Source organism: Rhinopithecus bieti, unplaced genomic scaffold, assembly GCF_001698545.2.
Source record: "Rhinopithecus bieti isolate Rb0 unplaced genomic scaffold, ASM169854v2 scaffold_32835, whole genome shotgun sequence".
Classification (NCBI taxonomy): domain Eukaryota; kingdom Metazoa; phylum Chordata; class Mammalia; order Primates; family Cercopithecidae; genus Rhinopithecus; species Rhinopithecus bieti.
In genome coordinates, this window is record NW_016814117.1 from 424446 (window position 1) to 438270 (window position 13825).

Below are 13825 nucleotides of genomic sequence, written 5' to 3' on the forward strand. Positions count from 1 at the left end.
GCTAAGAATGATGGTTTCCAGCTGCATCCATGTCCCTACAAAGGACGCAAACTCATCCTTTTTTATGGCTGCATAGTATTCCATGGTGTATATGTGCCACATTTTCTTAATCCAGTCTGTCACTGATGGACATTTGGGTTGATTCCAAGTCTTTGCTATTGTGAATAGTGCCGCAATAAACATACGTGGACACATGCAGCAAATATCTTTAAGGAACAAACCAGGTGCAGTGTTCTTTTTCCGTTTGATTTCCTGTTTCCACTCAGGTGTGAGATGTTCTTCAAATCCCTTACTTTCTTGCTAGTTTTATGTTGCATTCTTTAAAAGGATACATTTATATTTTATCCATAATTTTTGGTTGTTTTCAGTGGTGGATAGCTCATTGTATTTAGTCCACTGTGCAAGAAATAGAAGTTTTCCCTTTCCTTTTTGTCAAAATAATATCCCTCATTTCTTGAAGCACATCATCTCCTTTATATTTCCCTTTCTATCATCATTTGGAAATTTTAACTTTATTCAATCTAGTTATTTATATTACTTTACATATTTCCTTAAGATTGAGGTTGGTCAATTGTGTGCATAGACGGTTTTGTCACATACTTAAACCTCTTTTTGTCTATCTCAGAGACAATAATATTTTCAGTTTATGAAGGCAAAGTATGTGCTCTCTTCTCCTTTTGACCACCTTGGAATTCAATAACTACATATTCCAGTTGCTGAGTGCATTTTGTTTTTCCTTTAGTAAACCTGGTATGATTGATGATCAAATCCTTCTAGCTTCCTTTTCTATATAAATGGAAAATATATCATGGGAAATTTAATAAGTCCTCCTATGGACAGAACTCTATTTCATACAAATGTTTATGCATACTGAAAATTCTTAGCGAAAATGAAAATCAGGAGAACATTTCATTCTCTTTTTGTTTCATGACGCATTTCTGGCCAATCACACTGGCTCACGCCTGTAATCCCAACTCTTTGGGAGACGAAGGCAGGAGAATTGCCTGAGGCCAGAAGTTTGAGACAGCCTGGGCCTCCTAGCCAGACCTCATCTCTACAGAAAATTTTAAAAATTAGCCAAGCATAGTGGCACATGCCTGTAGTCCTAGCTACTTCAGAGAAAGGAGGATTGTTTGAGACCAGGAGTTCAAGGTTACAGTGGGCAACAATTGCACCACTGCACTCCAGGCTGGGCGACAGAGCAAGACCCTGTCTTTTAGGGAAAAAAGAAAAGCATTATTGCTTCTCCTCACTTTGCTTAACATTTTGATTGTTTATAGTACTCATCGTTTTCTAATACGGTATATAGTTTTTATTTATTATGTTTGTTTCTCACTATCTTCCCCCAGTAAAATGTAAGTTCCACAAGGGCAGAGATATAATCTGTTTTGTGCATGACATATCCCAAACAGTGCCTGACATAGAGTAAATGCTCAATAAATATATGCTGAATGAATCAGTGGTGTACAATATTTGCATAAACAAATAGTAGAAAGAAAAATAAAAATTCATGATTTACTTTTCTCAAATGGTTTCATCTTTTCTTAATCAGTGCTGTTTTATTTTATGCTTTCAGATATCAACATGGCAGGAGAGCCCAAACCATACAGACCAAAACCTGGAAACAAGAGACCCCTTTCTGCACTTTACAGGTAAGTAGATAAGCACTGTTTTACTCTATATATTAGTGAAATTTTCTTGCAGCTTTATAAGGCAATATAACTTGTAAGGCATCCACTATTTTAAATAATAATCCTTGTGGGAATAAAGTTCAACAAATGTTGTTGGTCAACATATAAATATATCTTGCTGCATTGACAAGGATCTCAGATGCCTAACCTTCTCATATCTGCTTATACAACCCTTCTACAAGATACTTATCTAATAAAAATCACTAATAACTCTCCCTGACAAGTGGGTGGAAAGGTCAGTGTTGGTTGACTTTTTTTTCTTCTTCTTCTTTGAGATGGAGTCTCTCTCTGTTGCCCAGGCTGGAATGCAGTGGCACAATCTCACCTCATTGCAACTTCTGCCTCAAAGGTTCAAGTGATTCTCTTGCCTCAGCTTCCCGGGAAGCTGGGATTGCAGGCGCCCACCATCACAGCCAGCTATCAGTATTATTATTTTTTTAGTAGAGACAGGGTTTCACCATGTTGGCCAGGTTGATTTCGAACTTCTGACCTCAGGTGATCTGCCTGCCTCAGCCTCCCAAAGTGCTGGGATTACAGGCATGAGCCACCATGCCTAGCCCTTGGTTGACTATTAACTGCATACCATATTCTATAGCTATTTTACATATGTTGTTTAATTTAATTTTCACAAGGCTCTTGCAGCGTAGATATTCCTGTTCTCATAATGCAGCTCAGGAACCTGAAATGCAGTTTCTTAGTGATTTTTCTCAAGATCACACAGCTGGTGACACCAACAATGTCACCAATACTCAAACTCATGCCCTCTGTACCTTAAATTCTTTCCACTCAATCAATCAGCCTTGTTTATTACAAAGTACATGTTTCTTTCATGCCCATTTTTCCCAGACAACAAATATAGTCCTTCTCTTCTGCAGAGAGATAGATCCAATTCCTTTAACCTTTCCTGAAGTGCTTGGGTCTGAGTCACTTAACACTCTGGTCTTTCCCCTCTGCATGCCCCAATTTGTCAGTGTCTATATCTATACTGAGAATCCAGGTGGAGAGAGTAGACTAGACTTAGCACCTTTGTTGTTCTGTACATACTTCTATTATGTTAAGTAGACTTGAGCTGATTTGGGGAAGAGTACAAGAGTAAACTTATATGACTTTCAGTTCTTTAAAAACAGCCACTTCTGAAAAATTATGTTCTGCTGTTAAACCATATGTCCCACTTCATGTACTTTTGCCATTAGTTTTTGTACTGTAAGTGCTGACTTTGTGTCTATCGCAGTTAAATTCTCTTTTGTTAGATATAGCCAATTGTTCCAGGCTATTGAGATCTCTTATCATCCAATTTATTTGGTTTTCTCCTAGATACATATCATCAGTCCATCAGCATCCACATCTGAAAAGTTAACATAGAAGTGTTGAGCAAGGCTTCCTTTTTCTCTGATATCATTTGGATAAAGGAGAATTAAGTTGTATGTGTTTAAATTGATTATTTTCTGATTTAGTGTAGTAAGAAGAGTGCTCAAAAATAGCCTGGAACACTTTCCTTGTTTTTGTCCTCTGAAAACTAGCATATCTTCTTTTCAGCCATTTATAGCCTCATTTTCTGAACTGTAAGATGAGGGTCAGAACTAGATCACTTCTAAGGTCCTAGTCATCCCTAGTACCCCAGGGCTCTCCACTGTATGCTATTCAGAGATTTTAAAGCTATACTGAAAAATACATCATAATTTCTGTTATTTTGGTTGATTTAGTTTTAACAAAACATTTTCTTAAAAATGGAAAGCAATAGAATATAACAAATGTTGATAGTGGATCATGGGGTAATATTAACATTAAAGAGCAGAGATGATGTTATCAACAAGAAGCAAATGACACATTCTGTACCTTGTTTGAGGTAAAGGAGACGATTTATAAAACTAAGAAATGCAAACTATATTATCAGATTCATTTGTAAATATATACATTAGAGCTCCAGCTAATGCAGAACATTTGAAAAGTCATATTTTCAATTACTGTTAAAACAAGCTGCCAATGGCTTTTTTTCTTATCAAAGAGTTACTACTGTCTGTGCAATGGTGTTAATTTTCATATTTTCTCTTTTCTTGGATTGTTTTGATTTTCTTATGATAATGGAAGCTCATGACAAGAATAAATATCATTTTAACTATTATTTCTCTATTACTGTTATGTTCAATTGTGTTCAGAAGAATTAGAAGCAGAATTTCATTTCAACATGCTGTACTGTATACAAGCCACATTAGTGAGAAAGTGCTTATTTATCCTCCTTTTATCTGTTTATACAAATTAAGGCTGTGGTACACTGAAATTGCAAAACAGTAACAAAGGGAATGTAAGAACATGAATGTATAGCCGAGGAAGCCCTTTTATACACATTTTCTCATGCTCATGTAAGCTTAAAAAAATTACCTTAATTGTATGTGTTTTCATAGTCATCATTCATCTGTTCATCAGATAACTCTACAAAATTGGTAGTATATACTATGCTGTATAAATGAGAAACCTGAGTTTCCAAAATGATGATAAAGGTTTGTTCAAGACGAGATCACAGGATTAGGAAACGAGCTCTGGTTTTCAGCCTTCATGTGTAGTGTTCTTACCACTAGATTATAGCTCCCTATATTTAGTCACTTGCTACCATCTAAACAACACAGATAGGGAAAGTAGAGATTTTCTGAACCTCAAACCAATCGTCAATACTATTACTGTCCATGAATACCATGCCAGCAAGTGGCAGAGGAAATACTATACAATAAACACTACATAAGAAAAACAGAGATACCACCTATTTGTGTGATCATAGGGCACTGGTTTTAAGCTTCAAGTAAGTTCTTTTTGTAACATAATAGTTGTATAATTTTCCTGATAGGATAAAGTTGCATAAATGAGGTAAAAGCACTTAGTTCAACGTAGGGAATATGGTGGCGGCTTGGAAAAGGGATGGTTTCTGCTTTCCTGTTCTTTGCATCTCTGAGTCTGTTTTTTTGTTTTTGTTTTTTGGTGGTGGTGTTGTTTGCTCGTTTTTGAGATGGAGTCTCGATCAGTCTCCCAGGCTGGAGTGCAGGGTCGTGATCACGGCCCACTGCAAGCTCCGCCTTCCGGGTTCACACCATTCTCCTGCCTCAGTCTCCGGAGTAGCTGGGACTACAGGCGCCACCACCACACCTGGCTAATCGTTTGTATCTTTAGTAGAGACAGCATTATGACCGTGTTAGCCAGGACAGTCTTGATCTCCTGACCTCGTGATCCTCCCACCTCAGCCTCTCAAAGCACTGGAATTACAGGCGTGAGCCACAACACCTGGCTTCTGAGTCTGTTTTCTTATCTGTAAAATGCAAGAGGGGGAATTGTTTCATTTGTTCATTCATTCATTAATTTATACAAGATATATTTATTGTGTATTTACTATGGTCTAGGGACTGTAATAGTGCTTTTCTTAGGAAACTAGCATAGAAAATGGCAAGAGCAGGGTGAAGAGAGAGCATAACGTAATGAAAGTAAGTTATTTGTATGAAGGTAGTCTCTGATTTACCTTCCTGCTCTAAACTGCTATGTCTCTATAACTATTCTATTTGAACCACTAAGTGAACTGCCACCAGACTTTCTTCTTCACATACATCCACTTTATCTCCATTACCAATCACAAAGTGGTGTTCACATGAAATATCCACTGAGGCATAACTTTGATTTGTTTCTTCTTTTAATAGGATTTTCAACTCAGCCAAGCAACCTACAATAAGGCCTTATTATGTGCTGAGTAAACATGGTATACATAGAAAATAAAACAGAGTGAGACTTCAAAAAGCTTACAGTCTTATGCATAAGTTAGATGCACAGATGAATAAAGACAACTGAGAAGTATGCATACACTTCTATAAGAGAATAAATGAGGAAGTTACTGATTCTGCCTAGGGGTAAGGGAGTAAAAACATCTGGAAAGTTAAAGGAAGAAGACAACACTTCAGTTGGCTTTGGAAGGGAAAAGAGAGGGAAGGGTATCTCATAGTAGGAGCTAGGATAGCCTACTTGGTGGGGAATGGAAAACTGGGACATTATGGTGCCCAGGCTGTGAATATATCCATATATCAGGTTAAGGAGAGCTGACTTTTATTCTGTAGGCAACAAGGAACCACTTAAACATGGTGACTGATTGGAAATGGGCTGTGAGGAGAGTGAGAGTCACACATATGTCCAAGGTTTTCTAGTTCAGGCTGTTGAGGGAATGATCACATGAGTGGAATAGAAGAAATGGGAAACACATGATAAGCAGTGGCAGGCTCAGGTGTAACGTCGAGGAAAGGGAGCAAAAAGGAATTATTTCAGTCTTGGACATGAATTCATAAAGACAGACAATTCATTAAAATAGCACTTGCAATAAAAATGTCTCCCATTAGAGTCTATTTGTAAATGAAACATAATTAATCATTTGTGAACATTTCATAAATATTGGACCTGGTCCTAATGGTGAATAGCTAATCCATTCTCTAGGGAAAACATTGTAACTTTTAATAAATTGCTGCTTCAAATATGTTATGTACGTTACACAGTATCTGTGGCACTCTAAAATAATAATTCTCCCCCAGGACGTGAGTTTTCCAGCATGCCAACTTTCAATTAATGCTCAATAATTGCTAAATGAGAATAATTGTATGATGGTTTTGCTTCTATTTGTAAAGTAGACAGACCTTTCCTCCTTGATGGAAAGCTAACAAAAAATATCAGAGAACAAAGACAGTATTTATCAGAGCTGAACAAGAATGGATTTTTATTCACCCAGAGGTGACTCCCTCCTACTTTCAGGGAACTCAGATCAGTAAGACATGTAGTATATATAGTTTCATCCTGTTGATTCTGTAAAAATCAATCATCTGGTACCATTGCCAAATATCACTTTTGGCTATCATACAAATGCCTCTTGTAGCAACCTTCCCATCCCACCCAGATGACCATGAGAATCAAGACTCTCACAAGTTATTTCAAGAGTCTTTAAGATTGTCACAAGATAACCTACAGTTACCACCACCATTTTAAGATCATCACAATTGGTGGTGGTCACCATGAATGTGGGTTATATTACAGTAACTCCAATGATAAAAAAATAATAATAATAACTTACAGAGCACAGACCAAGTAAGGTGACTGCAGCAAAATATCTCTGGTGATTCATTCACCACTGGACCTACGTGAGTTTTGTTTTCATCCTTCATGGTGACTCTAGCACATCATGGGAAAAGGGACCCTGAAATCACCTAAAATGTCCCCTAGAACCTTGAAAGTAGAAATGAAAGTAATGGAAGCTAATTTCAGCTAATGCTAAATAGTAAAATCAATATGAAGGAAAATATCCTGGTCATTTTCACTTCATTGACTTGTACTGTTTGCTGAGAAATGTTTACCAATTAGCTATTGATCATTTTATTCATTTTCTGTCTCCTTTTATAACATCAAGGATAATACACATTCCCTTTCAGAAGTTTAATATTTCCATTATTATTATCTCCCTTTGCACTGGCAAACGTTTCCTTCCATTTCACCTACCCAGCCAGATGGGTCCACTCAAACTACAGTGTGAGGAGGAGAGGGAAATGTTTTCTCCTCCTCCCCATATTAATACATCTTGTCCTTCTGAAACTGACACAAACCCGAACACAGACCTGCCTCCCTGGTTTACTTTGAATGTATGTTATTGCTTAGGTCTACATAGCAATTGCAGTCTTTTTCTGCTCAGGATCCTATCTTTCCTATGCAACCAAATTATTGATGTGTGGTTATCAAGATCCACAAGAGAAAATACCAAAAAGAGTGTATATTTCTAAAACTCAAACCTGAATATCCATACATCTGGGTAATTGAGGGAGAGTTCTCTAATTCAGAAATCTCCACAAATGAATGTTGAAATGCTTTTGTACTAGAAAACATGTCAAACATTCACTTTATTGATGGTTTAAAATTGTGCAAATGCTTGTTTAGTTTGTTTGGTGGAAAAAGTGTTAGACCTACCTCCTAAAATAACCTGAGCGTTATCAGTGTTTGAATTTGATCTTTTGTTCCTTAGCTTTTTGGGCTGCATAAAGGAAGATATAAAATTTCCTAAAAGGTAATGTATTTAAGGAACCTGCAACTATTAGAGATACTCTACAAATTTTAGTTATCTTCATCATTATGATTATTCAAAGAAAACTTCTATAATAAAGTATTTTAGGAGGTTTTTTTAAAATTATACTTTAAGTTCTAGGGTACTTGTGCACAACATGCAGGTTTGTAAAAGTCAGGAAACAACAGGTGCTGGAGAGGATGTGGAGAAATAGGAACACTTTTACACTGTTGGTGGGACTGTAATCTAGTCCAACCATTGTGGAAAACAATGTGGCAATTCCTCAAGGATCTAGAACTAGAAATACCTTTTGTTTGTTTTTTAAGACAAGGTCTCACTTCATCGCCCAGGCTGGAGAGAAGTGGGCGTGATCTCAGCTCACTGCAACCTCCGCCTCTTGGGTTCAAGTGATCCTCCCATCTCAGTCTCCTGAGTAGCTGGGACTACAGGTGTGTGCCACCATGCCTGTCTAATTCTTTTTTTGTATTTTTGGTAGAGACAGGATTTTGCCATGTTGCCCAGGCTGGTCTCAAACTCCCGAGCTTAAGCAATCTGCCTGTCTCAGCCTCCCAAAGTGCTGGGATTACAGGTGTGAGCCACTGCGTCCAGCTTGAAAAGGTTATTTTTATATGACGATAATGTTTAGCTATGATGATGTTGCTAAATCTCACACCGTCAACTAAACAGGTTAATGATTCCTATAACTTCTTTAAAAATAAAAATTTTTAAAAGATTATTTTACTTATAGTATGTTCCTCACATTTTAACACTAAGCAAATATAACTTATAGACCTTTTATTTAAAATGTTCAAAAAAGTGCTGACACAATACCCATTAAAATAGTTCTGCTGCAGGCAATTCTCTCTGCTAGGCTAAAGAATGTCCTATTTGCAGTTTTCTGTTATGTTTTTAATGCATGAATATCCATTAATATCTTCTGCCATATAGAAATAGTAGGGTAGGGGTTGAGGGAGAACTTAATGCAGAGAATCCATCTCTAAGACCTTTGCGGTTTCTGTTGCTAGGCTTCAGGTTATTTGAAAGACTACATTTCTATTTTTTGGTTTGAAATAGTTTATGATGAAAATCCAAGAAAGTAAAACCATGCAACCAATTTAAAAAAAAGAAAAGTAGCAAGAGTCAATAATTTGGTGGGAACTGAGGGAGGAGGGCGGATAGGATCAAGCAAATCAAGCAAAAGTTTAATTATACTAATAAAACTTATGCAGTCACAAAGTATTACATGAGCACAACAAACTTAGCCATGATATTCCTGGTAGTCAAGGTGAAAACAGGAGCAAAATAATCTATGTAACCATGTAGTAAAAGAGAATATTTGAATATGTGTGAGAAGAAACTATGTTTTCCTAACTCTGTTTTCTGATGTAAACTTATTATATAGTACTTCATAGGAAGTCATCTAAACAGCATAGCAAGTACCACCCTGCGTAGCATTTACACAATACATGCATACACACACACACACACACACACACACACAGGTTTTAAAACTGATGCCATTTTTCTTATGAGCTCAATAAAAGCCAAGGATAAACTGTAGTAGAACAAATCACACAAGATTCCTTTCCTTTCTGCTTCTCCCACGGCAGTTTACTATACTATGACAAATTTATCATCCTATACAATTCTAGGAGTAGTGTTCCATATAGCTAGATCTACAGACCAGGCCTTCAAATTGCCACATAGCTGCATACTTGGAGGAGATAGAAAGCAAGAGTGGGCTGACCCCTTGGTTGGCTTATCCACTCAGCTTCTAAGACTAGAAGAAAAAGACCATGCTTGGATGTCTAGAACCTTTTACACAGTGACCACTTGACCTGCTACTTAAGACTCCTCTTTCTTTGAGGTGGGGAGAAGTGGAAAAGGAATAGTAAACCAAGCATGGGATAGAAAGGGGTGAAATTTCACATCATTTTTACAGTTGGCAGGTGCCAATGAAGACAGGCAAATGATTCTTTCTAACTGTTGATTTTACTATACCTTGGAAGCTGTAGCTTGTCATGAAATTGTTGCCTTCTTTTATATATAAAATCATGGTTCTGTGCTGAAGCTAAGATCTCTTCATCAGCAGGACTCACGTTATGGCCTTTTATGCTGTATTCTCCTGGCATCTCACTGTGGGGTATTGAGGTTAGAACACCAACAACAGCACTAGTCCCTACTAATTCAGCTTAGCAGGAACGTGTGCATTTCATATTGCTGGGTCATTGAGCAAGGACTCCCTGCCTGGCATGAAGATGCTTTGTGGGTTTTATCTTGCAAAGGGCAATGCCCTTGCTTGCTTATAAGTTGAAGTATCTTCACTGTCAGTGTTGATTTCATTTGTTTTCATCATTTTGTTGGTATTGTTAATTGTCTTTGTATCCAGTGACCTGTTTCTTGTTTTAGAACAGTCCTTGGTAGGGAATGAAGGGTCTTGAGCGTCCAACCTATGATAAATTCGTAAGTCCGTTGTTTGTTTTACTTTTGAATTGTTATCTCATTCCCTTTTTGCTCACCATATCACCTTCTTCTTCTCAATCTATCCCTTTATTCAAGATTCCAGGATATGATTGCCCTTCCATATTACTGTATGGAGGGTAGCATGAAAGAAATTGAAATGTGTCTAAAGATTTATCTCTAAATGAATCAAATTAAAGACTAAAATTTTTAATGTTACAGCGTTACTCTCTCATCATACTGTTGGGGAAATGTAATTAAAACAAATATTTTCCCGACTCAGAAATCCTCTCCACAAAGCTAATGGAGAAAGAAAAGGCTTGTATTATTGAATAAACATTAAACCAAAATGTGTTGCACATCACAGGCAACCTACGAGACTGAAGACAGAAAGAAATCTTACCTTTTTATGTAGCTAAACACATGCAACCTATTACATACATATTTTCAATATCATCAATAACTAGTCCTCAAGTAAGAGGATTGACAGCACCATTTGTCATAGATCCTTCATTCTAACTTTTCCTGGTAATTGGGGTGACCATTTATTTATGTTAGTTAATTGACTTTATGCAAAAGAAAAACAAAGTTTTCATATTCTCATGAAAGGAAGTAGTTCTGCAATTTGGAATAAGCCTCCTGTCCCCACTGTGCCTCCCCCGGTCCTTGAGGTAGACATTCCTGAGCCATAAAGCTGACAAAATGCCAATCTAGTCTTCAAGTGGATTTATATGTATTTCAAAAAGAAGATGGAGTAATTGCAATTAACAGTTTTCTAAAGTAAATCCCCAAATCAAAATAAGGGAAGGAAAGCTCTTTCTTTATTTTCAATAGGGAGAATTAAGCCACCTGTTTTTAATTTGTGTTTGTCATTGGAAGCACAAGGAAGAAAATCAAGGTTCAGAAAAAGTGAGCAACCAGCCAGGAAGTCTAAAACCTAGGGCTGGGGTTCAGATTTCCTGCCTCTAACTCAAATCATTCTGTATTTTGCTTCTAATTTTAGGTTTTAGGATTTTGTCTCATTTTTTAAAACAACAGTACAATTGAGAGTGCCATTTAAGGACTGACCAGTGAAGACTGATGGAAAGTTCCTCTTTTTTCACCCATTCCCTAGCAGTTAGAACCCTGTGCTCCACCTCCTGGTTGCTCCTCTAAAGCCCCTGCAGCCACATCAGGGCTTCTTCTATAACATAGTCTTCACGCAGGCAGAGATGCTTTAGCAACAGACTGACCGTGTATCTTCTAACAATGAAATAAATGGTAATAAACAATTTGACAAATGTGTAGAAGAATGTTTGAGCCCACATAAAATGAGGAGAGGAGAGAAGAAGAAATGAATATTAACAGTGTAGATGGACATGATTAATGAGAAACCAAACAGCCCTTTTTCCACGGTCATCTAGTCTTACTCTTACAATGTGAATGATTTTATTAAGACACATTAAAATCATTTTACAAAATTGGCGAATTCTATTATCTTTATAAAATGTATTTTCCCTAGTCCATTAAAGTTTGAAAATACTTATTATAAATTATAAGCTAGAAGATTCTAGGTCATAGAAATATTTGAATGTCAGTTATAAGCAAGTTCTGCACAGTAGAAAAGTGGCATATAGGTTTTTTTTAGTGTTGGTTGGTTTTAATTATATTATTAGAAAGTAATCTACAATTTCCTTATAAAACTTAAATAAACTATTTGGTGTCTTTGTGAGAGTAATTCTTATGATGGAATTGTAAGTACTAGAAGTGAAGCTAGATAGGCCTCCTTTTTCCATGTTTAGACAGAAGGCAAAAGGGAATACCGCATAGTCTCACTAGATTAGCAGTTGGCTGTGCATGACGAATTCTTCACACAAAAATTCATTATTTTAGAAATTAATTGTTAAACTTTCTAAATTTTTTTCTAGTGGAATTATAACATGATTGATAATTTATTTTTATTGGTATTTCTAAATATCACAATACTCAGGGATCTTCTTCCAACTCTGAGAGTTGACATCTATTTTGCTTATGTTTATTGTATGAAAGAATCAAAGGACAAGGGGCTTGTTTGAATTAAGCATATTACATTGCAGCTGAAACTGAGATGCCACATAGTTTATGTGGGGTTTAGGGGTGCTTTTTGTTTTTTACAATTTTAACTTTTGTTTTAGATGTAGGGGGTACACGAGCAGGTCCGTTACCTGGGTATACTGCATGATGATGAGAGTTTGTGTTTATTTGACATTATTTATTTGACATTATCTCCTCTTCCCACTCAGTCCTGAAGATTTCAGTGTTCATTAGAAGCACATTAGAAGCACTGGATTAGAAGTCAGGAAACCTGCAACTAAGCTGTTTATCTGCTACTCACTGCCCAAACTAATTAAGTGATTACAAAAAAAATTTCAACCTCTTTTAAGCCCCATTTTCTCACAGTAAAATGCAGGAGCTGAACTAAAACACCTCTTACTTTATTTCCATTTCTAACATTCTGGGATTCTGCTGTTTACTTACCAATCCAGAGACTAAAGTCAGATATATATGCTTTATTATTAAGTTTATACCTTTTTTCCTTCAAACTTGATGCAGTGTGTTACAGTATTCATGTCTTTTGACTAATTCCATCCTTTAATTTTAAATATTTTGAAAACATTTTAAAAGTTATTCCAAGATGTTCTTTGCAGTTTTAGTAGTGAGTAATTTATTTATAATAGTGAGTAATCTGATCCAACCAAAATATTAAGCAGTATTGGGTATGATGCGCCTATTAGATGAAATGTTCACAAAGTGTTAATAATGACATGAAAAAAATTAGCATTTGATTAGAGAAAAAAACTATTTTAAGTTCTGGGGTACATGTGCAGGACGTGTAGGTTTGTTACATAGGTAAATGTGTACCGTGGTAGTTTGCTGCACCTATCAACCCATCGCCTAGGTATTAAGCCCAGCATGCATTACCTATTTATTCTGATGCTCTCCCTCTACCCACCCCACAGCCCACAGGCCCGAGTATGTTTTGTTTCCCACTTGTGTCCATGTGTTCCCATTGTTCAGCTCCCACTTATAAGTGAGAACATGTGCTGTTTGGTTTTCTGTTCCTGTTTTAGTTTGCTGAGGATAATGACTTCCAACTCCATCCATGTCCCTGCAAAGGATACGATCTCATTTTTTACAGCAGCATAGTATTCCATGGTATACATATACCACATTTCCTTTAGTCTATCATTAATGGGCTTTTGGTTTGATCCCATGTATTTGCTACTGTGAATGGTGCTGCAGTGAACATATGCGTGCATGTATCCTTATAATAGAATGACTTCTATTCCTTTGGTTACTTATCTGAGTAATGGGATTGCTGGGTCAAATGGTATTTCTGGTTCCAGGTCTTTGAGGAATCGCCACACTGTCTTCCACGATGTTTGAACTAATTTACATTCCCACCAACAGTGCAAAAGAGTTCTTATTTCGCCACAGCCTCACCAGCATCTGTTGTTTCTTTTTTTTTTTTTAATAACTGCCATTCTGACTGGCATGAAATGATATCTCATTGTGGTTTTGATTTGCAGTTCTCTCTCTCTCTCTTTTTTTTTTTTTTTTTTTTTTTTTTTTTTTTTTTTTTTTTTTTTTT

General features: G+C 36.6%; 1 protein-coding gene across 1 annotated transcript in view; it reads left to right on the plus strand.

Moving 5' to 3' along the window:
- The window catches only part of RALYL (RALY RNA binding protein like), a 214992-nt gene that overhangs the window by 65571 nt on the left and 135596 nt on the right, over window positions 1-13825 (plus strand). Inside the window, exon 2 of the mRNA XM_017849885.1 lies at window positions 1577-1652. Within this exon, the coding sequence (XP_017705374.1) occupies window positions 1577-1652 (76 nt within the window). The remainder of the gene's footprint in view (window positions 1-1576; window positions 1653-13825) is intronic.